Genomic DNA, 27,066 nt, shown 5'->3' on the forward strand with positions numbered 1-27,066 from the left:
CAGACGCTCACTCTCTCTCTCTCAGCGACTGCCTGGTCTTGTTTTGGCTCTCGGAGAGAAACTTGGCAAACATGAAGAACATACAAAGAGCGACCAGAAAGTATATCTATATAGAGAGAGATATGTAGGGTGTGAGTGTATAATTGTGAGTGCATATTTTCCAATCTGAGGTGCCTCGGAGTTCCTGCCAAGTCTCAGTCACAGACTACATGAACACACACTCAGTTATTCAGTAAACACACTTAGGTACTCAAGTCAGTCCTGCGTCCAATCTCTCAAACTTCTGATATGTGAACTCGAACGGCACACGAGCACATGCGTATGCATGGAAAGGCACATACAGTATGATGCATACTCCCCTATCTTTTAACCGTGATACCTGAGGAAATGTACACATGCGCACATTTACATACATATGAAACCCTGCACACAGACTCACACAAGCTCTTATCTTCAGTGTATCCTTGAGGGAGAAGTCCTCCAGCTTCCAGTGTCATATCAGAGCAAAGAAAGGTGGACAAAATCTGAAAACAACATGTCTCTGAAGAAAGAGGGAGATAACTAGGGGTGAAAAACGGCTAAAACAAAAACTCCAATCCCTGAAAGGAGGCTAATGTATATCATGGGAGAGGGGTGACCACTGAGACAACAGATAAGATGTGTGTTTGTGTGGTAGAGAGGAGACTTGTGCAAATCTTCAGGAAAAGAATCTAAAATAAAGGTCAATTCAAGCAAACTGCAAACTTAATGAGTGTGCTTCATTTATGAAATTTTCCATTCATATTATTAAGTTTTTGTCTTACTTCTATTTGGGGGATAATCATGCTCTAGGTTTTAGAACAACAGTGTCCAGTCATGCTTCAGGGTTGTAAACAGGAAGTACAATGTTGTCATGCATTTGGTGAGTTACGCCATGGGCTACAACTTCAGCCTTGTTTTTCTGGCTTATATTTGTTTACATTTTAGCAAAGTAGCACTATTAACAGTGTGCTGAATCAGCTATTAGCAGTTCCTGTTAGCGATGTGTCGATGGACACACAAATAACTATCACTGGATTACTCTGACACTGAAGAAAGCTTAAAAATGTGATGATTCTTAGGGCAAATTTCGGAGTTTTAGGGAGCTTATAAGCTTTAGAAGCAGATTAATGGACATTCATTCATAGTGATCTAAAAAATATGTGTATCATATCTACAGTATATGTTTAAATTTGACTGATTTTCCATTTATTGGTCCATCTACATCCCAACCCTCACCTATGGTCATGAGCTCTGGGTAATGACTGAAAGAATGAGACTGCGAATATGAGGGGAAATGAGTTTCCTCTGAAGGGTGGCTGGGCTCAGCCTTAGAGATAGGGTAAGGAGCTCGGACATCCGGAGGGTGCTCAGAGTACAGCCGCTGCTCCTTCGTGTCGAAAGGGGTCAGTTGAGGTGGTTCTGGCATCTGATCAGGATGCCTCCTGTCAGAGGTGTTCTGGGCATGTCCAACTGGTAGGAGGCCCCAGGGCAGACCCAGAACACACTGGAGGGATAACATATCTCATTTGGCCTGAGAACACTCCTCCCCCAGGAGGAGCTGGAAAGCGTTGCTGGGGAGATTGACATCTGGAGTACTTTGCTCAGCCTGCTGTCTCTGCAACCCAGCCTCGGATAAGCGGTTGAAAATGGATGCGTGACTAAGTTATGACTAAGAAGAAGCAGCTATTGGACACTAAAGGTTTCAATGTATCTTAACTGCCTCCATGAGTCATTTGTCAAAGCCACAGCTGCTGCAACTGTTTGCCATGTTGGGGGGCAGGCCAAATCAGTAAGCCAAATTAAAATAACTGACTTTGCACTATTTTCAGATCACCAACATGCACCTGCCCATTTCACATGACGTAGTACCTTCGCCTGGTGTTATCCACGATATCGGAAAGGATGCTGACCCAATAAAACACAGTTAATCAGTGAACAGCTTTGCAATCCTTATCATTAATGTTGCTTGTCTCCTTTTAATGACACTAGAAAATCCTTAAGATTTTTTATTCTGGTGGTTATCAATGTTTTTTTACTTTTACACCACAGGCTATACCTGTAATTACAGTAATAAACAGTTGTGGGCATTACTGTTGTATTTAACTGGAAGTCAAGAGTGGCTAACTAGTGTATCCTGCACTTTCAACAGCTACTGGTGACACAGCACAGAAAAATGTTGATTTAAGAGTTATTTCTGTACAACTCATACAGCTGCATCAGTGATTGTCACTGTTTTTCTGCCGCTACTTTTCATGAATGTGTCTAGGTAGCTATTTATGCAGCAAGATGATATTCCCACTCTTAATAATGCCTACAGAGGTCTGATTGACAATTGTTTCTCTAAGCAGAGAAAATAAGCTGTCAAAGGGCACAACATCAGACATGCTATATTTTCGTGGCGTGTTCTGTGGGGTGTAAACATTGTAGCCTCTCACCTGGGGGCTCTACTGTAGGCGTCACTAGTGGGGCTTAGTCATGTTCTTGTCAAGTTCCACTGTCTGTCACTCTATTTTGGTGGGTTTGTTGAGGACCTAAGGCATTACTGAACTCGACCCGCTGAGAAGAGAAAGAGAGGGGACGAGCTGAAAACTATTTTCTTCAGAGTTAACATGCTGTGAGGCCTGGCGGCAGTGTACATGCACACACATAGATACACACACAAGTACAGTGCATCTTCTCAACTGTCCCATTAAGACAGGTTTACAAGAGGGTTTGGTGGATGACAGTGGAGGGTGGGCGAAGTGGCGCCAGGCAACAGGCTTTCATTCACACATACACACATACACACACACACACACACTTTACAGAGTCCCACAGGAGCCCATTCAGCTGTCGGCAGAAGAAGAATAGAGGTGATTGACAGGCAGAACAAAATGAGGTAAAGGTAATACTATTCAACAGAGGTGACAGGTACAGTCACTCTGTATGCATGTGCATATGTGTGTGTGACTGTGTGTTTTACAGGCCATGTCAATCAGCGGGAAAATGAAGCTCGAGTGACATGACCGCTGGGCAAGTCTCTTTATCGACTGATGCATGTGTGTGTGTGTGTGTGTATGCCTGTGTGTGTGTGTAGTGTTGTATGCAAATGTTTATGTGTGTGGATCACTTGAAGCACTATTCCCGGTTTTGAGGGCATGTGGAGGTGAAGAGTTGAAAAGTTCAGGTGTCCAGAATAAAAGAGTCTTTTTGTCCCATTATGACACATCTTATGACAAAAAGAAAGAAAAGCAAAGTACAAATGCTAAATTGGGAAAAGGAAATTTGACCACAGTGTGCAAACACGTAATCAGACACCGGGAGAGAGGATCATAACTATCACTAACACGACAAACAAGTTTGTAAGGCTATAACTAATGATTGTTTTTGTTACTGATTAATAAGCCGATAATTTTCTCAATTAATTGATTAATTGTTGTCCATAAGATGTCAGAATAATGGGAAGAATGCACATTATAACTTCCTTGAGCGTCTTTAAGTGTCTTTAAGTTCCTTGTTTTATCCATCACACAATTAAAAACCCCAAAATATTTAGTTGACACTCATTTTGGGGACAAAGAAAAGTATAATATCACATTCTCACGTTTGAGACGCTGAAATTGACAAACTCGACATTTTTGCTTGAAAACAACTTAAATGTTGAATCTATTATCGCAATATTTACAGCTAAGGAATCATTTAATCCTTTTAAAAAGTAAAAACAAAACTTATTACTATGATTATTGCACAAGTGGCCACAATAAAGCAGATCTTAGAAATGGAAGAGATCTAATTTTGCAGCCAAAGAGATGTATTGACGTCCTTTTTGCAGTTGTTATGAATCTCTCTCTCATACACATCTATCACCCTTTATATACTGAACAAAAATATAAACGCAACACTTTTGTTTTTGCTCCCATTTTTCATGAGCTGAACTCAAAGATCTAAAACATTGTCTATATACACAAAAGACCATTTCCCACAAATACTGTTCACAAATCTGTCTGAATGTGGAGGTCCTGGGCTGGTGTGGTTACACGTGGTCTGCGGTTGTGAGGCCGGTTGGATGTACTGCCAAATTGTCTGAAACGCCTTTGGAGACGGCTTATGGTAAAGAAATGAACATTCAATTCACGGGCAACAGCTCTGGTGGGCATTCCTGCAGTCAGCATGCCAATTGCACGCTCCCTCAAAACTTGCGACATCTGTGGCATTGTGCTGTGTGATAAAACTGAACATTTTAGAGTGGCCTTTTATTGTGGCCAGCCTAAGGCACACCTGTGCAATAATCATGCTGTCTAATCAGCATCTTGATATGCCACACCTGTGAGGTGGGATGGATTATCTCGGCAAAGGAGAAGTGCTCACTAACACTGATTTTAGACAGATTTGTGAACAATATTTGAGGGAAATGGTCTTTTGTGTATATAGAAAATGTTTTAGATCTTTGAGTTCAGCTCATGAAAAATGGAAGCAAAAACAAAAGTGTTTTTGTTCAGTGTAGGTGTGTGAATATCTTTATGTCCCAGAACTCTTTGTGAATTAACTTTTAATTTTTGTTGGTCTATTAGGAAGGTAGTGTGAACATTATGTGTGTCTGAATTGCACTACTAGGATATCAATTCAGTAGCCAAATAATCGAGAATGTAATTCTTAAACATATTCTTGCAGCCTCAGTGTGTCCGCATGCAACAAAGGGCGGGGGAGAAAGACGGACACGGGGTGACGGAGAGATGAGTGGAGGCTCTTCTAAGCAGATGTGTAAACGTCATTAGAGGAGGTAATGGAGGGAGGAAGGTGGGAAGAAGGGGGGGTAAAAAAAACCCACTCCAGCAGAGGTATTTACCCAACGCCTGGAGCAGAAACACAAACACAGCACCAGTAATGACTGAGACAGGCAGGCAGGGAAAGACGGAGAAAAAGAGACATTCAGAGAAGAGTCGGTCTTGATTAGTCAGGAAATTTGTTGGAGAAGACATGCAACAAGAGAGAGGCAGACCTCTGGCTTAATCAAGCTTACAAAATGTTACAACAATCCAAAATTTCTACATAAAGACCGGATTCCACTAAACCAGCAATAGCTGTCATTCACCCCTGCTCAGCTAATAGGCCTAATCCTGGCAAGTGTTTCACTAAAAGCCGAGTGCATCTGCCCTACAACAACGCCCAAGGGCAGGAAAGACAATACTTCCAAACCAGCGGCATAATTTCTGGCTGACTTCAAAGAGATTCTCAGGGACTATGTGCCTCTCCGGTGTCTGTCCCCTGTCACAGCGAAGGTGACGCGTGTCACACTGACCGTGGTTTTGTTTATGTTGTTGGATTTTCTTCTCTTAAAGCTGTTTGATGCCCTGTTGTTCGCCCCTCACCTCCTGACCACAAACACACGTAGAAACGGTAAACACACACATGGACTCACAAACAAACACAACTGATGACATATGTCTATTTGTGAGCAGACACATGCAGGAAACACTAACATATATGGCTCAAACAGACAAGAACCAACACAAGTCCAATTTTTTGCAACTGGTCCAGTATTAAGTCAGAGTGCTGCAGCTGGTAGGCGTAAAGAAGGCTGCAATGTAACCACTCGGAGCATATGTGCACCATCAATTTATGTCTACTGAAAGTGCTGACTTTTACACAGACGTGCTCAGATTACTATTCTAAGTGTCTGACAACATTATGGAAGAAATCCCTAAAGAGAAATACCTTTTTGTAAGAGAGTAGGATCCTTTTCGGTTAACCAGAAACAGCCCCAAAATACCCACTGCCTATCCTCCAGACTCTATTTAAATAAAAAGTAATTTTAGCAGGTATAGAACAATAATGTTCACATCTAATTGGGTGAATTAAGGGTTTATTTCAACCAAACCAGAGTTGGTGATGGTTTGTTTATGTCGACTTTGAACAAAATGGGTTTTACTATGATAAAATTACTATTTACAAAATATTTTGGCGGCTGGTGCCAACCTGGAGGGAAAACACAACAAATCTTTTCCATCACCTGAAAAGGTGGGATCCCAGTGACTACACTGAGAGCATTAAAATGCGGCCCAAAACTGCAGTAAGTCCACCAACGTGTGTTTCTCAACAGCCTAGCATTCCTGCGCTACGACCCTACAATACCAGAGTAGCAACACACATTGGTCAAGCGGAAAGTTGGTCATGTGCCCTCTAGTGGCGAAATAGCGTGTTGCATATCCGACCAAGAACTGACTGAACTTCAGTATTGCTGCATTGCTGCCGACCAGGAATTCTTGTGCATTTCCAAAGTCATGCAAACCTAAAAGCATAATCTACCATAATCTACCGTAATAGGAGCATCGGTGACCCGTTTACAGGTAAAAAAAAACAAAAAACAAACAAACAGTTGTCTACCATAATGTTACTCTCTACAGTTTTTAAATTTTAAATTATAAGCATGACTTAATATGACCAAGACACCTAAAAGTAAAAACAAGGCCGTTTTCATCAACTTACAAACAAGTGCGCGTCAGACATACTGTAAGTGAATGGGTTTTCTGGTCGGAAAGGTAATGCCCTCATGCCCCACTAGAGGGCGCGTGAGGCATAACTTCAGTATACCACAGGAGTCAATGGAAGTGTCGTCACTCTGGTATAGTAGGGTCCTATTCTGCGCCAGCAAGGCTGCGCCAAAACAGCAATCAATAGTGTCCTCTTTTGCCGCCGTAACCCCACATGATGAGCGATCGAAAAGGAGCAGAGATGCAGTGCTCATGAGCACCGTGGAGAAAGACGGGTTCAGGAAATTAATTAAAGTGCTAGACTGCAGGTACAAGCTCCCAGACAGGAAGTATTTTTCTGCCCCAGCTTTATGACGAGTGCCATGGCAAACTGGAAAATCATTTGGTTTCTTCAGGTGTCAGATATTGCCAGGATACTTTTCAAACTCACAGCTTTATCAATTTATTTATCATAATAAATATCAATATCTGTCAATAGGGGGAAAATTATCATGATAAGATTTGTTGCCATATGCCCCGCCCTAGGAAATAGGGTCCAGGTTGAAAAATACAGAATTATCCTTCAACAGCTGTACCATTAGTTCAACTGGTGCAAATGTGTTTACTTCAAACTACTTTCTCCCTGTATGGATCGAAAGGAATGCAGCTAGGGAACATTATGTATCTGCATCTCTGCAAAATGTTTAAGACAAAAATGTCCTTTCGCTCTATTTTTGAGTGTGTAAACACATACAATTGGTGTACACAACCTCAATGCACTCTCAGGTACACACAAACACACACACCTGTCAAGGGCTCAGGAAGACGGGGTCCTTTAAAGTTGTTGTCAGATGCACAGAGCGAGATGGACCCTGGCAAAACGAAAGGTCACGATGAGCGTCCCCTAGACTTCTCAGTGGTCTTATTTCCCTGTCACACACTCACACACACGCTGTCTGTCACCTCCCAGACGAGGCCATGACACCTTGGACACCTCTCAGCAGGCAGTGCCTCCCTCTGCCTCTCTCTCTCTCTGACAGGTTGACATGGCACAGAGTGGTCGCACGTCGATGGCACTCGGACCAAGAAGTTTGTCCCCTTTGCTGTGACCTCAGAGATGGACGCCAGTGTCATATCTCCCTTCTCCCCCTGCTGCAGTACGCTCCTGTCTGGAAGCAGAAATAAAATCCTTTCTAGCCTCTACTCTCAAGCTCTTCTTGGCAGTTGTCTATCACACCTTATCACTGTAGTATGATCTTCACTCGGGGCGGTGGTGTGTTCATTGTTTTTTATTTGATGATTGCGATGACCTTCATATAGGGCTGGGCGATATGGAGAAAAACAAATATCACAATATGTTTGACAAAATACCTTGATATCAATATTGTGACAATATTTTAGGGTTGACTAATGGTGGTTTCACAAAACATTTACACATTGAGATTATTGATAAATAATAATCAGTAATGTCAATACAATGACTAAGTGGGTAAAAGCAAATAACACAACAGCTGGAACGGTCTGATAAATTCAGAAAATAACATCACTTTACTTTATTGCAGCCTTTAAAACTAGGAGAAGACAGCACTTAAGATATTAAGATATCCAATATCTAAGACAATATCTTACCTCATATCATGATATCAGTATAATATAGATATATTGCCCAGCCCTACATTTGTGAACTGAGTGTACAGCTTTAATCTTTACTGGGATGGGCAGCGGCCTGATCACATTATACCAACGACATAATCGCAAGACAGTGTCTTTTTTTAACAAAATTGTTCTTGCTGCCGTTAAAGGACACATTCCGGATTTAACATGTTAGCTAGACTGCAAGTTAGCTGGCTAGTTAGAGCACATAGTCTTTCATAAGGACTATTTCTACGGTGGAAAGAAGTTCCAATGAAACTGTTCACAGGAAGGTCTGAGGATTACCCAGAGTGATTGGTACATAGTTTCTGTAAAGTCTCCCGCTCACTTTTATCGTAGGGTAATGCTCACTCTGCCTCCTACAGTGAGTGAACGAGGGCCGATTAAATCAGAATCGAGTCAAGCGGGGCGTCGGTGGCTTAGTGGTAGAGCAGGCGCCCCATGTACAAGGCTGTTGCCGCAGCGGCCCGGGTTCGACTCCAGCCTGTGGCCCTTTGCTGCATGTCACTCCCTCTCTCTCTCCCCCCTTCACGCTTGTCTGTCCTATACATTAAAGGCGAAAAAGCCCCAAAGAATCGAGTCAAGGATGGTCGTATTTCCGACTTCAGTGTGTTCATCAGCTTTAAGTTGTAATTGGAAAAAAATTTGGGCGCTACAAAGAAGATGCGTTGTATTTAATTGCTTAGTGCATTGACACAACACGTTGATAATGTAGAGGAAAGTAAAAACGGATCAGGTGAGCAGGAAATAAGATCAGCAACTCATTTCTCAGATTACTCCAAAACCACATAAATGCAGCACAAGGCTGTAGAGGTAACTAGGACCTCTGCTACTTGCTCCTCAAAGAAAGACAGATCGTTGGTCATTGACATTTCTGTAACATCACACTGAGCCTACAAAGCCTACGTAATACAAATGAGATACTGAATCAATGCCTAATCAATCAATGCCTATTAATGCCAAATTAATATTTTAACTTTATTAATGAAAACCTTTACATGATGCCTAGAAATGCATTAAAAGAGAAGTTTTGGCATCAGGCAGCACTAGCTATCAAACATGAAGGTACTATAATGGAGTTTCATGGAGAAACTGACACCATATTTTGGATAAAAAGTCTACAATCTTAAAATCTTAAGTATAAAAACTCAAGTTCAAATACATTTTATGCATCAACTCGAAGGAACCGATACTGTGAAAAGAATATGTCTGCCCATTACCTGCTGAACCACATGCCATAACAATACACACACTTCAAAGAAAGCATGACCGTCAACCCTTAAAATTAGTTTGGCCTTTGAACCTCTACAGTGTCAAGAGACACATTTGGGAAAGTTCTTCCCATCATGGTGGAGTGTAGTTATTTGTCGCCTGCCCTGCAGTAAGGGGTCAGTCAAGCTGCTGCTGAGGTTTGAAATCAGCAGAATGGAAGCACAAAATAAGACAATTGTGCACACGCACATGCATGTACACACACACACATCTGGCTACTCTCCATCTGTCAGAGCGCCCAAACACCCAGCCGTGCGTGAAAACAGCCCAGTCCTGCCCAATACTCTTCCTTAGAGAGTATAGTCATTGTGGAAGTTGTGTCCACCGACTTAGACACACTGCTTCTGTCAGTGTTGTGCTCCGCTTGCCCCGAAGGAGTTCCCTTCACTTTGTCAGACACACATACAGTTCTCCCACACAAATGTGCACACACACACACACACACACACACACACACACACACACACACACACACACAAAGGATAAGGGGAAATTCTCCAACACTGATTTCTGCTGTTTATTCAGGACAATAGCAGGGCTCTGCCTCTACCGCTGGGTCAAGTCATGTCTTGTCAGACCCTGTATCCTCTTTCCATTGAGCCTGACGGTTACAAGTACCACAGGGGCCTGCACTGGGCCCCCATGTTAAACACATTCACCCTGCAGTTAGACCTGTCTGACGTAAAAGAGAACAGGCTCGTCTTTCACATCAAACAACCATACAACCTCACCCCACGCCTACAATTCAAACAGAGTTCACTGCGGTTAGGGTAAATGGTTACAGTACAGACTGAGGGAAATGAGAAAAAATGCTAAAGAGGGGCTAGATATTATACTAGAAATGAAACTTTTAAATTCTTCTCTCCTTCTTTCATGCATTAAGTCCCATAATTGTACATCTATATTAACAAAATGTCAACCATACATCATTAGTCTAAGGGATGAAAGGAATATTTTGTTACATCTACTGTCCAGCTGCTGTGATCAGATTTCTTACTATTGTTGTAATGCTGCCAAGTTAAATCAATACTTTGAACAAAACTGAATCGTCCATAACTGACGATGTCTCATGATTTTTCTGTCATCAATGATGCCAACTGTACAGTAATCTTTATTAGAGGTTCTGTGTGACAAGCACTTGAGAGCTTAGCAGTTAAAACAACACATCGCCTTAAAACATCATCTGGGAGGATAAATGAGTGCTCACACAGGGGAAGTGAGTTTGACGGATGATGTGTTGGTTTGAAAGCCCACGAGATGCTATTGATAAAGTCACACCTTATGCAGGCCGCACTGAAGCTGATCCGATCATTTGAGTACATGTCATTAAAGTATGTCTGTACCTTCTGTAGTCTGGACATGGCTAATCATAAATTAATAAACATATTTCAGTAAAAACGTTCCCTCACCCACAGATACTGAGGGGTCAGGGTCTAAAACAACTCTCACACATACTTGTGTCCTGATGTCACACAAACCCGGGACAGGCCAGCCGTGTGAAGCTCTTTATATGTATGTGCATGTGTGTGATGACAATCGGAGACAGTGTCAGTAAGTGTGTGATCACTGTGACAAATTTCCCACCAATGTGTGACAGGCCCTTCACCGGCCCACATCTCCCCCTTTACCCTCCCATACATGTACATAGGCTTAACGGCGTCGGGGCGGGCCGATCCCACCGGCTCACTGTCGGCACGGCAACGAGCACTATCCTGGCTAACATCTGCCGCACGACCCGGGGCCACTCAGAATGGGCCTTAATCCCCACACAGCCATGTTGTGGGGGAAAACATTCTTTCCTTTTGGTGAGTGCAGACAAACAGGGACAAGCGGTGTTGCTGGTAACTTGCAGGCAACCGGCCTCTTGGAAGGACTGGGAATGTTGTTGGTTACGTGGCCCCCAATTGTGCCATGGCCCATTATGGCTGTGCAGAGGGGTGTGACCGCCAGCATCGGCAGCGAGTTGCCGTCACTGGTCCAGTTGGATGGATTTGGGTTTTGAGGTTAATGAAAGGTGGTGCGAGTGGGCTAGGTGGGGTGGGTCAGAGGGGGTTGTCAGCCAGCCTTGTTATGCTAAAACAACACTTGCATTGGTAAAAACGTGAAACCGCCTTCCACCCTCTCCCGATGTGAGTTTGCTGCCACATCAACTGGCTGTCGATCCAGGACACTGTTGCCGCCGCATTTTTGGTCATCCTTCAGTGAGTTTTTAAAAAGTGTGTTTGTTGCTGTCAACAGCAGAGGGAATGTAGAGTGAGCTTTCAGTTAGGACAGAGGCACAACATCAACATGTGGCAGTTTGGTGCCCCCTTGTGGCCACTATCGAGCAAACAGGTGCTGCAGGAGCACACAAACACAGAAAAACCCTCTTACACATAAAGACACTCAGATACTCACACCAAGAATCATTCAAAGTCACAACATGACAAGCGAACAACTCCTCTCTTCTCTGAAACAAGCCGAGCCATGATCCTTCATATTACTGTTTCTGATAAAGATCTTCTCTGGCGGTGACGTACAGAGGAAATGAAGACACAGCCCCATCAATCAGTCCATCAACTGCTATGAAATATGTATTTGTCTTAATATGGAGTTTGATTCCATCAAAGCCATTTCACGGACCATTTCCCTATGCAAACACCTCAGGAGGAAAGAGGGAGGGAGAGAGAGAGTGGCAGAGTGTGGTTGAGGCTCGCTCAGAGGAGGAAACACACCTCCGAGGGTGGCTCGGTGTGTGTATAGTATGAGATTTAATTGAATAGTTCTGCATCAGTGCTGAGAAGTTAGTTGGTGTGTTTGCAGAGGTCTCTGTTCTCTCTGACTGAGGGCTTGACTGTCTTTTTTCCCCCCACAGCAAGCCAATACTTGGCTAGAAACAAAGTCCTCCTCAGGTTTCAATCACAGACAATCAGTGACAGAGGAAGTCAGGGAGGTAGTAGGTACATCAAGGCAGATTGGAAACATTCGTACGCCTCTGGGCCTTGTCCTAAAAGTGCCAAAGCTGCACAATAACAACAGCTCAAATGGATCTGCAGGCTATTTCTGGAAGCAACCAATTCATGATATCTCAGCTCAGCAAAGGGTTATTTTGAAGATGTGCTCTGCTTTGTGTAAAACAAAAATGGGGCCTGGAAAAATATCTTTGAATAGAGAACAAGAATTATTAAAAGGTATGTCATATATGCTGAGTGATTAGATGCAGCTTTGGTGATACGGGAATTGATCTGGCCCACATAATTTGACTTTCTGGGTAAGAATGTGGTTTACACATACACTGGGTCTGTTATGGATACAAATTTTGTTTTCACATGACATGTCAGTTTTAGATAGATTACGTTTTTTGAGCACAATGAGCATTAGCACACAAATTCTCAGGAAAAAGCTGTGTTAGCAACGAGCTCAAAGAGAGAGAAACTTCTTCAAAGACAAATAATTTTTTTGCAGTTGAAGCTACAATAGGTCTAATGCTTTCAGAAACATTTTTAGGTGTGATGTTTAGCTGTAAATGGAGAGTTTGCTGCGGCTGGTGGGCAGTGCTTTGTTTTGGCTCGACTTATTTCAACATGGTGGTCAGGTCACAAACTCATTTTACAGTGAAACAGCACACTTAAAAATGTTTCTGAAAACATGTGAAGCAAGAAATAGGCAATGCAGTAACAGAATCTTGATTCATATTTGATCGCCGCTGCCTAGTTTAAAGTTTGACTGCCATTTACAAGCAGTTTTGACATTCCTGACAGCTGCTCTCTCTGAAAATGACCTGATGAAAATGGACAAAATCTCCTGTCACAGGCTACATTTTCATAAGCCTGAAAACAGAGCCAGATGGACATGCACAAAGCTAGTGTTCACTCAGACCACTTGCATTAAAACATGCTCAAAGTGTAATTTGGAATTATTGGACAATGACGCCAAAATTAAAGCTTTAACTATTTCCCCAGCTGGACTGTTGTCATGTTAAGCATCTTAGACATACCTTCAAAAGGGAGACACAAAAGGTTATGTGCCATTTGATTTTTAATAGGATGAATATGATCCACTGTTACACTATTTTTCATAGATACTGTCTTCAGTCTCTTCCATCTATCCTTATCTGTTTTCTTCTTCCTGTAGTAGAGCACTTAGTAAGTTCTGTTTTTAAAGTGCAATAAATCATACTTCACTTGCTTGCTTAGATTGTTATACCACCCATATCCAAGGAAAGGGTGCTTCGGGTTTTAAAAATACAATTTGTCATTCCCGAGTAGTGAGTTTAGCCCTGCAAAAAGCTTACAAGCCCACCCTTTTATGTACACTACCATTAACATTTTTAAACAAAGCAAAAGGATGTCCACATCACTCAGTTTCACATAGTTACAGAATTACAGCGTGACAATTTGAACTGACAACACTCCAGTCACCAGGCCAGTTCTTAAAGGCAAGACTACTGCTGCAGCAACAAGTGTTTCTGGAGAGTCTTCACTGCAAATCCATCAACACCACTTTCAAAGTGCTGTGTTAAGTGACAGCCAAGAGGGACTGTGGTTAACTGCAGTTGTATACTGACACCTAGTGTATTAATATGGTTACTGCAAATAATAGTAAATGACAGGACAGGGCCACGTAGGCTCATTTTTAAACACAGCTACTGTCTACATTACAGTGTCGGGAATAAAAATCATCTGCTCCATCTGATCTAAAGCTTCATCAACCGATCTAAGACAGGAACATGACACGACTAAGACACAGATATGCCACAAAGTACTGAGGGTGATGACACTGGGATAGAGAAGTTGAATATGATGGGAGATAGCAGTGACGATGATGTTTGTGTGTTGTTTATGTATTTATGTGGTTGCGCTCGTGTGAATGCAACCTGCTATCTCACCGTGTCTGCCTGTACACTCTGGAAGCTATTTGGTCTAGCAAGGCAGATAAGAGGGCGATACCAAGGCCAGTGGGTGTGCTGGCTATCTGCCTCCCAGCTGCCCACGTAACAGGGTCACTCAGGTGCACTCTGCAGGGACAAGTGGAGGAGCAGAATAAGAGGAGATAAAGTAGAAGAGGACAGAAAGGGTGGAGGTGAGAGAGGTGAAATGACAAGGGAACAAAAGAGGAGGAAGCGATGGAGTGGACAAAGGACAGAGAGAGGGGTCAGCAGAGGAGACAGACACTGTACAGAGAGAGAGACACGCTGCTCTTCATGCTGTCATGAACTTATCAAGATTTTCACAGCTCAGAGCGCGACAGTTTACTCTGTATGTGTGCACATGTATGTGAGGAAAATGCAGGCATTGCTAAGCTCAGTGTGTAAGTGTATGCATGTGTGAACTTTGCCCACTCTCCTCGCTTCTGTGGGGCTCCAGGTTTTGCCTGGTGGGTGGGACAAAACACCCACAATGCCGATTGTTTTCACAGCACACACACAGAGGATCAGGCCGGCATGGCAAACTGGCACCAGATATTATCGTGTGTGCCGCTGCTGTTTTTGGTTTCATTCTGATTTCCTTTTTTTTACAAAGACAAAGTATGTCTAATCCCCTCATGACAACCTGACTGTGGAGACTGCCAGAGAGGAAAATAAACACTGGAGTCTAACTTGTCAAATAACAGTTACAGCAACAACAGACTCTTTCAAATGTGCGCTTATGTAAAGTCAGAACTGTCAGAAGTCGCTTTAATAAAAAAACTTTATGGGATTTAAGGTGATTTCAATGGATATGCACATTCATGGCTGCACCTGATGCAAAGCACACTGAAAGGCGAATGAATATTTCAAAGGCAAACAATATTTTTTCAGACAGAGCAAGCCTTGACATAAATCAACAGATCTAATCCAAGATATGAAGCTCATTGTGGGCTCTCAAAGGAATGGAAAGGCCCACAATTCCTGTAGCTAAAACCAGATAAACCAATACAACAATATGTCTAACATTTGGGGTACAACTATTGCCACTTTCATAAAATATTTATGCACGAGAAGTTTTTGAGAGAGAATCACAATATGCAGAGTCACCCATTGTTCATTTCCCTCAGCTGTATTTGAATACTTTTAGACATTTGTGACACAGAGATGTAATACAGACCAGGTAAACACAAATGTATGCATACTAGAGTAATACTAAATATCACTATATGATAACCTAATTACATTTCAGGATAGGTGTGTTAAAACATTGCCAGGCTGGAATAGATGAAGCAGGGCCTCCATCAACAGAGAGATGGAGAGAAATAAAAACGTGTGCACTTAAGCATGTACAGTATAAATTTAAAATGAGCAGTAGGAGTCGGAACACTGTGTGATCTGTATAATTTAGACAGATAATTTGCTTTAGTGTTAGTGTGCATTGAAGCCAGCTCCGCAACTATTGAAACACACTGGCTGTTTGTAAGTTGTGCATAACAACCACAAGCACAAATACCATAATCATGACATACAGTAAGTGCAAATAATTAATGTTCACAGTCAGTCATCAATCTTGCAGCTACAAGGAGAAGTACTGAGAGTGATCAATACTGGTCCTGCACATCATAAAATAGAATAAAATCTGATGCAATTAAATGGCTTCAACAAAAGATAAACCCCACGGCTGCAGTGTTTGTTTAATCTTCCCTCACTCACAGATGTTACTCTTCCTGATGTGTGACAAACTTTAACTCCTCTGGACCTTTAGAGGGGTTCCCACATTTAGTTTACAATTTGATTCCAGTGTTTAAATCTAAAACGTTTTTCAATTTCAATCAATCAATTTTATTTATAAAGCCCAATATCACAAATCACAATTTGCCTCACACAATTTGCCTCACAGGGCTTTACAGTATACAACATCCCTCTGTCCTTTGGACCCTCACAGCGGATAAGGAAAAACTCTTTAAATTTGAGTCTGACAATAGCTTTTCTAGCACAGTGTTGTATGTGATCATACAGCACTATGTCGGCCAACAGACAGCTGTGAGCACCTGTTCGTCCCACACTGACACCCATGATAGACATGCCACACAGTAGGGTGAAAATGTAACTGGAGCGGAGAGGAACACCGCCAGGCTGTGGCAGCTGCTTCAAACATCTCTGAATCAGGCGTTCACACACAGCCTTTTGAAAAGGGAAGGGGCTGTGTCAGCCCCTGTCACTGACAGGTGGAGACCCAAAAATTAGGGCCAGTTTGGGGCTTTGGATGGAGAATTGGTGGTGGCCCGGGTTAATTATTTTCCATTAGTGTGAGAGACGGAACAGCAGGACCTTTGACAAAAAGGAAAATATTATGACATTATATCATGTTATCTTTTACAGAGCAGAGACCGAGAGGGATGCAGAGGGTACTGTATATAATTAATTTGTATTCTTGATATTGTCTTGATTGACATAGGAAATTCCTCTTTTATAACCTTCCCTGCGAAAGGCAAGATGATTTACTTACTGATCAAGGGTGCCCTATAGTCCTGATACTAATGCCTCCTGATAACTGAACAAGCTCATGAACTCATAGACTCCATCTATCCAGTCTTTCCAGTAAATACAGTAAATGTATGCCTTTGTTTCCATGTCTGTTATCCCATTGGTTAAAGTAATATCTGTCTGTATTTTATTATCAAAAATTGATGAAATTAAGGATTTTAACTCTCAAATTATTGTTTTATTTGGACTTCAATGTGACAATATGATAACGTTTTAGGTAGAATTATTGCTTATTATTAAACTATAGGTAATTTGTCTGAGATTTTTAAAAAAAAAAATCCTAGTAAAGAGGGAGATGACTACAGGGATAAACACATTCAAGGCCAGGGCACGGTCTTAACAAAATAGTCTGTACAACTGAAGTTTTGAAGACAGGGTGAAAAGCCTGTCATCATAGAAGGGGGGGAGACGTGATAATCATTCAATTGGGGATAAAGGCACTAAGTTTACATCAATCTTCCCTATAAAACATTCATATTGGGTTTTGGAAAGTTACAGAAATTATTAAACACAGCCCCCCACAATTCCAACCACATAAAAAGGTATGAAGGGAGGAGGTCTAAGACACTGTCTGACCATCCGACAAGCACTTTGGTTGAAGCGTACAGACTCCTTATATCTTAATTTCACTCAACCACAAAGGTTGAACAAAAAACTAACCAGCTGCGCAGTTTAACCAAAATCTCATGGTGATATTTTAATGTTATATCACTTAAAACGTCCAACAACTCCAAGTGGACATTTGTCAATCTGACTACACAGCCTTGCGGTCCACAAATAGCCTCAAATCATGTCCCTACACAGCCAAGTCAACATAATGCTTGTGCCACCACAACCCCTAATGGTTAAGAAGAATCTGTTCCAACCATAATTTCATTTGGCACAGTGTCCTAACCTTCTAGACAGCCAGCCAAGCAGCCCACAGTGAGACCACAGCCTAATGGCAGCCAGGTGTAATACCATCTCCTCCTCTGCCTTTTGTTTAAGTCATGTAATGAGCCTGTAATGAGGCCATGAAATATTGATAACCAGGCTTACCTAACACTGGGTCTCTACAGGGGTCCTCTCAATTCAAGACAGGATCAGTAGAAAGAAACACTTTACACCTCTCCTGCTGAAGAGCCAAAGACGAGGAGACTACTTTGAAAACAGCAAATCAAGATGTGCAAACAGATTTTGTTATGCATACATTGAATTACATGTGCAGGGGACATTTCAGCGATGGAGCAATAGACATTGTTGTGCTTCTGGGAAACTGAAGAGTCAATGCCTCTGCTTAGAATTTCTTATTCTTTTAAAACGTTGAGAGCAAAGGATAAAAAGTTTAAGCAATAAGCATTTACGAGAAATTAAGTCTGGCATCTTATGTTTGACTGCTTGGCACCACCATGATATCAAACATTTTCACATGGGTTACTATCATCAACTTACCTTGATTAGGTCAGTGATGAAAACTGCAAAATAACATTATCTTCTTGCTTTCCCCTTGGCTGCTCAGCTTCTGGTGTTTTTTAACATTAAGTTAACTAACTTTACGGTAACTTTACACACGCCTTTCACTACAAACATTTCTAGTTAGCCATTTTCCTTTGATTAATGACGACACGTGAACACCGGACGCTGTTCGCCTCAGGTGTCTAGTTAGCATTAGCCAAACTTAACAACCTGCTTTGCACTTAACACGTCTACATTTTACTTGTTTCATTTCATATGGATAACTTATATTAGCACCGTTAGTCGCTGTTCGGTCCATTTAATTACACACCGTTGCCTTCTGTCTGTCCTCCTAACGAGTGGCTAAAGTAGCAAACAAACTGTAAGTCACTCTCGATGCTAGCTGGCTAATTGCTGGTCGCTAAGCAACAACAAGCGGTACTTTCAAAGCTATGCTAACCAGCTAGCTTGTTAGCGTTCCTGTAGCAGTTTGTAATGCTAAGCAGTTAGCTCATTGAATAGCGACAGCCTGCTCAAACAGCCACGATAATAGTACTTTTAACGACAGAGACGTTTTCGTTAACTATCGACGGTTTAACTTATTGAGAGTGAAGCTCGTCTTTGATAAAGAACTACATTAACTATCAAAAACTACAGTGACCCGGATCTTCAATGTGCCGTCAGACGGTTACAAGTGTCGTAAAGAAGTGAGGACTTATATAGGAGTGACCTACGGGTTGAGCGAGAAGTGGGAGCATAAGCAGTCCGAGCTACCGTGTGAACATGGTGAGTAAAGACAGCGACTATATCATTTATTCTACCTTTAATAATGCACTTTTAACACTGATAGAAACAGCAGTTAGTCCGCTTGAACCAACGGGATATTCAAAAAGTTGTACAAAGTTCGTCAACATTGATTTTAACGATACTTGGAGCCTGGCTCGCGGCATGACGTAACTAATCTTTAAAATTCAGTCAGTCCTCGTGTCATATTCGTGCAAAGCTTTGGTAGTGTGCCACATAACCAGTTTGGTAAGTTGTAATGAATGAATGTTTGCGAGGGAATGAAAGATGGCGATGAACTTGATAACCAAAGTATATCCTGGTTTTGTTATGTAACAGTGGCTCCTGAATGGAGAGCACAGGGTCTATTTTTAAAGTAACCCCCCTGCTTTAGTAAATCCTGTTGACAAGAATAGACACCCAGGCACCCACGTGCACTGGACAATTCAACTGTCACTCTTACACCTGTCCTTTTAGTGAAATCAATGCTAATAGTACTAACAGCACTGTTCTTTGCCTTGTGTCTTGCAGTCTGAGCCCATTAGAGTCCTGGTGACCGGCGCTGCTGGGCAGATTGCCTATTCCCTGTTGTTCAGCATTGCCAAGGGAGATGTCTTTGGCAAAGATCAGGTAAAGAAGGGCTTTGTCTTGCTGGCGAAACACACACACAATTGCCTTATCTCATTAGGCTGTGTAAGGGCATGTGTCACAAGACATACACAGGACACTGACGCCCCCCAGAATACAGCTGTGCATATCACAAGTTTTCCAGATCATATCTGGGGGTGACACTGAACAGATGTTGCCTCTGTGGGTAGTGATCAGATTGCACTTGCTCGTCCATGAGCCCTGGGACGAGCCAGGATTGTCCTTGAAGTCCGTGAAATGGATCTCCTACCAAGGCTCTTAGGCCAACTTTAAAACCACTTGATCCATTTGGCACACACCGTTGTCAGTGAGCCACACGGCTTACTGTAGGTCTTCACACTCTGTTCCAGAGACGACTAAGTCCCCCACTGACATGTAATTATACGTGGGAATTCTGATTTTAAAGTGCATGTAAATTCAGTTCAGCATGTTTTTTTTTAATTCATTTCATACCATTCACCCTCCTCCTTCTTCTGTCAGCCAGTCGTCTTGCTCCTTTTGGACATTACACCTATGTTGCCAGTCCTGGATGGTGTTGTCATGGAGCTGCAGGACTGCGCCCTCCCACTTCTGAGAGGTAAACATTTAAGGGTGGGACACTGTAAAATAACACGATGTAATGTCTTGCATCTTTCCTACACTGGCATGAGATATCACAGTTTTCCTTACACTCTTAGACTGGATTTCACTTTATAATATGCTGTTTTTGAAGCAAGTATTTTGAGTTATTATATTAGAATGTATATTATATTGCCATTTTAGGGTTTGATTTCCTGTTCATTTACTCAAATAAAACGATACTCTAGATCTTGCTTTTGATCATTTCATTTTACACCCCGCATTTCATGTTAATAATAATGCCACACCTTTGCTATGGCTAACAGTATGCCAGTGTGTTTCATAAAGATTTAAGGCCTCTGCATAGTTTTCAGCTTTCCGCAGCCTCTTAATGTCATTGGGGCAGTAGTAGTTACAAGGAGATGCTGGGGTAAAGATGTGGAGGTAAATAAATGTGCACTGTAACGTTCTGCTCATTGCACCAAGCAAAGATTCACTTTGAAGGAGCCAGGGCTTTATTTATTAAGCTCTAAAATTGTGCTTTTTTACTTTTCACTGTTTTATCAGTACCTGTACTTTATTTGAAGTCCTATTAAATGTGACCATATCTTGTCTGCTATGATAATTTGATAGTACTAAGGCACTGATGGTTGTCCACTCATGATCTCTAGGGGAAGCCATAGCATCAAGGATTATACATGCATAACATGTACTTCAATTTTAATTTTTGTAGCTGGTAACGGCAAGCTAACTTGGCCAGGTCTCCCTCGAGAAATAGAATTTAAATTTCAAGGGCTTTAGTGGTTAAATAAATAAATGAAATAAGATTGATTTAAATGACTGAATATGAACAGTACTGGATGGAAACACAATCACAGTTGCTGCATTCCAATCAATATATGTTGCAGCAGTTTTCAACACATTACTTATTATATATTTACACCTCTTATAATATCATTTACCACCTGCAATGACAGCAGTGAGGCTCTTCTAAATATCTGAGAGGACGAATACCTTTTCCTTGGTTTGGAAATTTGACTAAATGCTTTTTCTCTGAAGACCAGACATGTGTAACTGTATGAATATGAAGACAGTTGGGAGTTATTTCCTACTCTGAGACACTTGATAAATATGGGTGCTGGATTCCATGAGGACTTTTGGTGTCATCACTGTGACCGCCGTCATGACATCAGACGTGAGGTCCATTATGTGCCACCTCCATTGTGACCTGGAATTTTTACTTTGAATTGGTGCTGTCCTTTGCTTTGTTTGGATAGGGGCTATGAGAGGCCCCTGTATTAACCAACTGTGTTGCAAAGACAACGCTTCAGGCACTGAGATGGGTGTCCAGCCATATAGTGCAATACTGCTCTCACATGGGACGCTGTTATATTTGTGATTTTATTCTCAACTGAAAAAGAAACAGACCGAAGAACAGAAATCTTGTCAGTTTAGGTTAAGTTTGTAAAATAACTGATTGACAGACAAAACTTTGAGACCTTGTGGCAAGGATTAAAGGATTAAATGAAGACCTATGAATCTGTTGAGTTGTGGCAAAGCATTTTTTTTAGATGCAAAATGTCATGGAACCCTGTTACATACGTAAACATTTAACCATCACCTGATTTCATTTTCTCTTTCTACAGAGATTGTCCCCACTGACAAGGAGGATGTGGCCTTCAAGGACCTGGACGCAGCCATCCTGGTGGGCTCAATGCCCAGGAAGGAGGGCATGGAGAGGAAGGACCTGCTCAAAGCCAATGTGGCCATCTTCAGGAGCCAGGGAGCCGCCCTGGAGAAGTTTGCCAAGAAGACTGTCAAGGTACAGACACAGGACTTTGTGTATAGACGTGCACGGACATGCAAATTTATTGACGTCCACTCCCCTCCCTTTCTACTTGTGTCAAAGGCTGTTGAGTGAAACTATTTTGCTGCAGGTTATATTGCTTGTGTTACAGTGTTGGGTGTAGAAATGTTTCCTATAGTTACACATTTGCTGCATCTGTCCTGGGTTGATTCCCATTTTTCACAGCCCTCATTCGGCAACATGCATGGCAACACACTACCAAAAATATGTTTATTTTCTAATGCTTAACCATTTTTTGTCTTTTTTTTATTAAAAATATACTCTCCAGGATTTTCCTAAAAACAATGTATAGACACATACAGAAGTAATCCCTCATGATCAGCACTTATCTGTCACACACAGTTAGCTGTGTGTGGTGGTGTATTTTTTTCTACAGAGACTCTGCCCTCTGCCTGTATTTTCTTATTATCTGCGATCAGGAGGTTTATGGGCGTGTACCAAAAGGTAGCAGCCAGGTGCCAGATCGAAAGCAGCAGGCATCCAAGAGACGCAGTGCAGAAAAAATGCAAATATAGCGAGGCAAAATGCTAAACTAGAGTGTATCTGCTGTGGCTTTTGCTGACAAGCATGTTAACAAACAGTAACTGACAGTTCTGTGTAGTGTACCTTTAAGCATATTTTCGCATGTAAAGTGGCTCTGCTCTGGTAAGAATAAGATGTAAAACTTACTTTTAAAACAAGGAAATCAAACCCAAAGAAGTACTTGGGACTATTAGTGAGCTGTTATTAATGTGTTACATTTATGAGCCTACATCGCGTTAGATCAGATGAGTCACTCAGGTTGTGTTTTAAAGTGTGTGCGTGTGTTTTTTAGGTGCTGGTTGTTGGAAACCCTGCCAACACCAACTGTCTGATTGCAGCTAAGTCCGCTCCCTCCATCCCCAAAGAGAACTTCTCCTGCCTCACCCGTCTGGACCACAACAGGGCTCGCTCTCAGGTACGTTCCTTTAGACTCACCAACTTTTCGCTGTCTCATAGTTATTGTGAGCGTGAAACCTGAATTTGCTCTCTGGTATTGTAGGTGGCAATGCGCTGTGGCGTTCCTGCCAGCCATGTGAAGAATGTGATCATCTGGGGCAACCACTCGTCCACCCAGTACCCAGACGTGCACCACTGCTTGGTCAACATGTCTGGCAGTGAGCTTGCCTGCTTTGATGCAGTCAAGGATGACGGCTGGCTCAAAGGAGAATTCATCACTGTGAGTTAAAGAAGATTCACTGTAATCTATTAGACTGCGAGATACATTTTGAATTTGGTTTCTGTGTCCGCCTCTGACAACTGCACAATATGTGGAGAATGAAATGATAATTGCACATACTCTAAAATATATTTCTGATCTTACAGAAAATTCTTTGATGGATTCTCCAATGTTAACTGATGAAATGCAGGAGGTCTGTTTCACAAGAGGCATACTTCCCAGCCTGTTCAGCAAATGTGCATGACTCAACCATTTGTCACTAAAAGAATCTCAAATCAAATGTCAATCGATGTGTTTCAGAAACACAGACTGACGTAGATTTTTTGTGTTCCAGAGATCACAGCTACAGACATTTCAGCCTTTATCTCAACTGAACCAAGCCGCACAGCTCAATAACACAAGCTAACCCTATGAGCTCAGTTCTTCTGCTCATTGAATGCCACTTTTCATGTAATGCTCCATGTTCTTGCGTTGCAGACAGTGCAGCAGAGAGGTGCTGCAGTCATCAAGGCCAGGAAGCTGTCTAGCGCCATGTCTGCAGCCAAGGCCATCTGTGACCACATGAGAGACATCTGGTCAGGCACCCCCGAGGTAAACACCATATTTATCTATACTGAAGTTGTGATGTGGGAATGTCTGCCTGTGTTCTGTCTAGAAGTAGGTATTACTATATGAACAAGAGTGTATATACATATCTGTGCTCACACAAGGCGTTTCGTCATTAATCTACTCACTTTATGGAGTGGGATACAGTACATTTTTCTATTTTCTATATTTTGTGAAGTTTTGTTGTAAGTATTGTGTTACTGAATATCCATTTTTAACATCAGTAATTATAAAATACCACATCTGGAATAAGCAACATTGTTTTTGAAATGCAGTTTTAACCAGTTTCTCCTTTTTCTTTTTTTTTCTTTTTTGACAGGGTGAGTTCATTTCCATGGGTGTTTACTCCAAAGACAACTCCTATGGAGTCCCAGATGACCTCATCTACTCATTCCCTGTCCAGATCAAGGTTGGACTCATCTGACCCACTAGCAGCCTACAGTATTTTTTAATTCAGCTAATAGCTAACAATTATCTACATTGTGTCTGTCCTCAAAATGATGAACAGTTAACATAGGCTATGGGAGCATAAATACAGAACTTCTGAAAGTATGTTGTTTCCTCAGGACAAGACCTGGAAGATTGTGGAGGGCCTGTCTATCAATGATTTTTCCAGAAAGAAGATGGATGCCACAGCAGCAGAGCTGATGGACGAGAGAGACACAGCCGTGACTTTCCTGGGAGTATGACTAGACCCTGCTGGGTCACCCAACATGCACTTAGACAGCTCCACAACTCCAGACGCACGCCTGTAATAAAGCACTCCACCAATCCCTGCATTACTCTGTGTGTGTGTGAGAGAGAGTGAGTCAGTGTTTATGAGTGTAAAGTTGGACTTATACTTGTGTGTTGAGAGGCTACGCTGAGGTGCACCTTTTTAAAAAATGTATAACAGCTGCAAAGATATCAAATGGAGACAGTGACTAGCTTGTGTCGGTTGCTTGTGGTTTCGTTTACAAGTTTTAGACGCTGAAGCAGATATGTTTACTTAAGCTATAAATAATTGCACAGCATTACTCTCCTTTTCAGTAGCAACAGAAACACCCACAGCAGAGGCGTTCTGCACTGTCACGCACAAGTATAACTTCACCTTCATTATACAGTTTATATCAAAAGTCCATCTAATTTGTTACAAACTATTTTCCAGTATTTTTTCTCTGGAGATCAGTGAAACATGGATGGTTGTTACATATAGTTAGTAATGCACTAAGTCCTCAAACACTGGAACGAATAATCTGTAAGCTAAATAATAAAAAATCAAACTGTATAATTGTGTTTTTTGGTGGTTTTTATTTGTTATAGGCACAATGTAGTTGTGTCGTGACACATCTAGATTTGTGCAGCGTAGAGGCTGAGTGGTTAGGACTTTGACCACAGCAAGAAGGAACAGAGGAAGAGTATATACTTTGTCTCTGCAGGAAAGTATCTCTTTGACTCTGCACAGCAGTTACACATATAATTATGCAATATACAAGACTGACAACCTCACAGACTTGCACTAGATGAGTAGAAATGAAGGATGATGGAAGGACAAACATCTTCACTTACAGGTTTTCTTGATGTTGGGATCGGTAGGTATGCAGGATGAAAGGGGTGGGGGTGTAAAATGATTACCAGTAGTCAGTTTGTCCTATGGGAAGAGAAAATAATGTGAAAAGTTGAGTTTTAGTCGATGCTCATGGTAAGTTATGATAAGAAATGCACTGAATCAGAAATACGTGTACGCATACAAGTAATTTGACAATGTTTTTTGCATTGCTCTAAATGCCTCATGGTGAGTGTCTTTGACAATGTAGGCTCATGTAGGCAGTGTAGGTCATTTTGGATGTTTGGTACAGATGATCAGTATATTTTTGAATGATGGCATGAAGCCACATGAGCTGAGTGGTGACTCATCCCCATCCTTAGTGTTTCTCATGATATAAAGTGCACCCACTTAATGTCCCTCTCCCCACAGCCTGTCAAATGACTGCATCCCCCCGGATTCAGAAACCGTTTAAGGGTCAATGAGTAAAACATCGTATACCAGGGGCCGTATTTACAAAGACTTTGAGAACACTCTCAGAGAGCTCCTAAGTTAGCCTAATAATTTTTAGTAAGGAGTCCTAGCTCAGGAGTGATATAGTAAAGTTCTCAGAGCAACTCTGTGCAAGGAAGAGACAGTAACTTTACCTTATTGAGGAGGTGTGGTGCATTCTTTTAACAGATGTGATTGCTTGTCACAGACACGCCCTTTTATGAGCCTGCAAGGTGTGGACACCCAGTGTAAATAAAATAAACTGATGACTGTGAAAGTGTTGTCATTGTTAGTGTGATCACTCCGCTGATGGAAGATTGAGACAGTCAAAGCTGTACTGTTACAGTTTTCCAGTTTTTCAAATATCTTACTACTGTGATAATTTTACTTCTGACATTATTGCCTTATTGAGTTATATGGGAAATGTGTGTGTATCCCTAATGAGATCAACCACAAACATTATTGGTGCATGATCTAATCTAGTATTTCATTAACTCACTGTCATTCAGCGTTTGGAAAATATTTCTCCAACCTCTTTGTGTTTCCACTATTTTCTCCTCTGCTTAAACTCTTACTCTTAAAAGTCCTCCTCCCTGCTCCCTACAGTTCTTCACCTTAGGAGTTCTTTTAAGGTCAAAGATGCTCAGTGAATAACTTTTATCTTTTCAAGGACCTTGAAGAGGAATTTCTAAGCAAACGTTACAATTCTTTTGTCACTAGGAGCAACTCTTTACTTTGTGCTTTGTGAATATGACCCCAGAGGCTGAAGTACATTGCAATGTCACACTTTCACCAGGCAGGGGCAGTGTTTCTTAGTTTTTCCCTCACCCAGCAGCATGAGGACTGATTATGTAACATATAATAAGTCAAACTCACAATGTGTCATTGTTGAGTCAAAAGTTAAATAATTAAAAGGGTCAAAACCATAGATATCATATGTATATCTATGGTCAAAACTACCAAAAACATCCATTATTCCAGCATTAATGTGTAAATCAGTGTGTCAGAGTGTTGAATGTGATACTTCTCATAATATATGCATGTACTTCAAAGCATTAACTTGTACTACACTGATATAAACGTCTAAGTATATGGCCTTTTGAGGGAGTATTTTCTATTTCCTGC

General features: G+C 41.7%; 2 protein-coding genes across 8 annotated transcripts in view; one reads left to right on the forward strand and one right to left on the reverse strand.

The window, feature by feature from the left end:
- wdpcp (WD repeat containing planar cell polarity effector) overlaps window positions 1–18,757 on the reverse strand; it is a 109,424-nt gene extending 90,667 nt beyond the window's left edge. For 5 of the 7 annotated variants that reach the window (XR_007571750.1, XR_007571751.1, XM_050071714.1 and 2 more), the window contains exons 1-2: window positions 18,262–18,757; window positions 17,869–17,944 (exon numbers count right to left, since the gene is read on the reverse strand). The gene's annotated coding sequence lies outside the window, so the exon portion shown is untranslated. Of the gene's footprint in view, window positions 1–14,262; window positions 14,392–17,868; window positions 17,945–18,261 lie in introns of all 7 variants that reach the window. The other 2 variants (XM_050071713.1, XM_050071712.1) reach the window with 2 other exon arrangements.
- A 153-nt stretch (window positions 18,758–18,910) lies between these two features.
- Window positions 18,911–25,190, forward strand: mdh1ab (malate dehydrogenase 1Ab, NAD (soluble)). Its single transcript, XM_050071719.1, has 9 exons — window positions 18,911–19,050; window positions 19,579–19,677; window positions 20,176–20,272; window positions 21,900–22,075; window positions 22,935–23,057; window positions 23,142–23,318; window positions 23,796–23,909; window positions 24,244–24,333; window positions 24,491–25,190. The coding sequence occupies exons 1-9, from the start codon at window positions 19,048–19,050 to the stop codon at window positions 24,611–24,613; spliced, it is 1,002 nt and encodes a 333-aa protein (XP_049927676.1). The 5' UTR covers window positions 18,911–19,047; the 3' UTR covers window positions 24,614–25,190.
- Window positions 25,191–27,066: the final 1,876 nt, after the last annotated feature.

This window comes from Epinephelus moara, chromosome 19 (assembly GCF_006386435.1).
Source record: "Epinephelus moara isolate mb chromosome 19, YSFRI_EMoa_1.0, whole genome shotgun sequence".
In the NCBI taxonomy this organism is placed as follows: domain Eukaryota; kingdom Metazoa; phylum Chordata; class Actinopteri; order Perciformes; family Serranidae; genus Epinephelus; species Epinephelus moara.

Excerpts from the sequence above, each read along its gene's own strand:
- mdh1ab (XM_050071719.1), top strand. Across the intron at positions 22,076-22,934 it reads TTGCCAAGAAGACTGTCAAG|GTGCTGGTTGTTGGAAACCC; the intron begins GTACAGACACAG and ends TGTGTTTTTTAG. Across the intron at positions 23,058-23,141 it reads ACAACAGGGCTCGCTCTCAG|GTGGCAATGCGCTGTGGCGT; the intron begins GTACGTTCCTTT and ends CTGGTATTGTAG.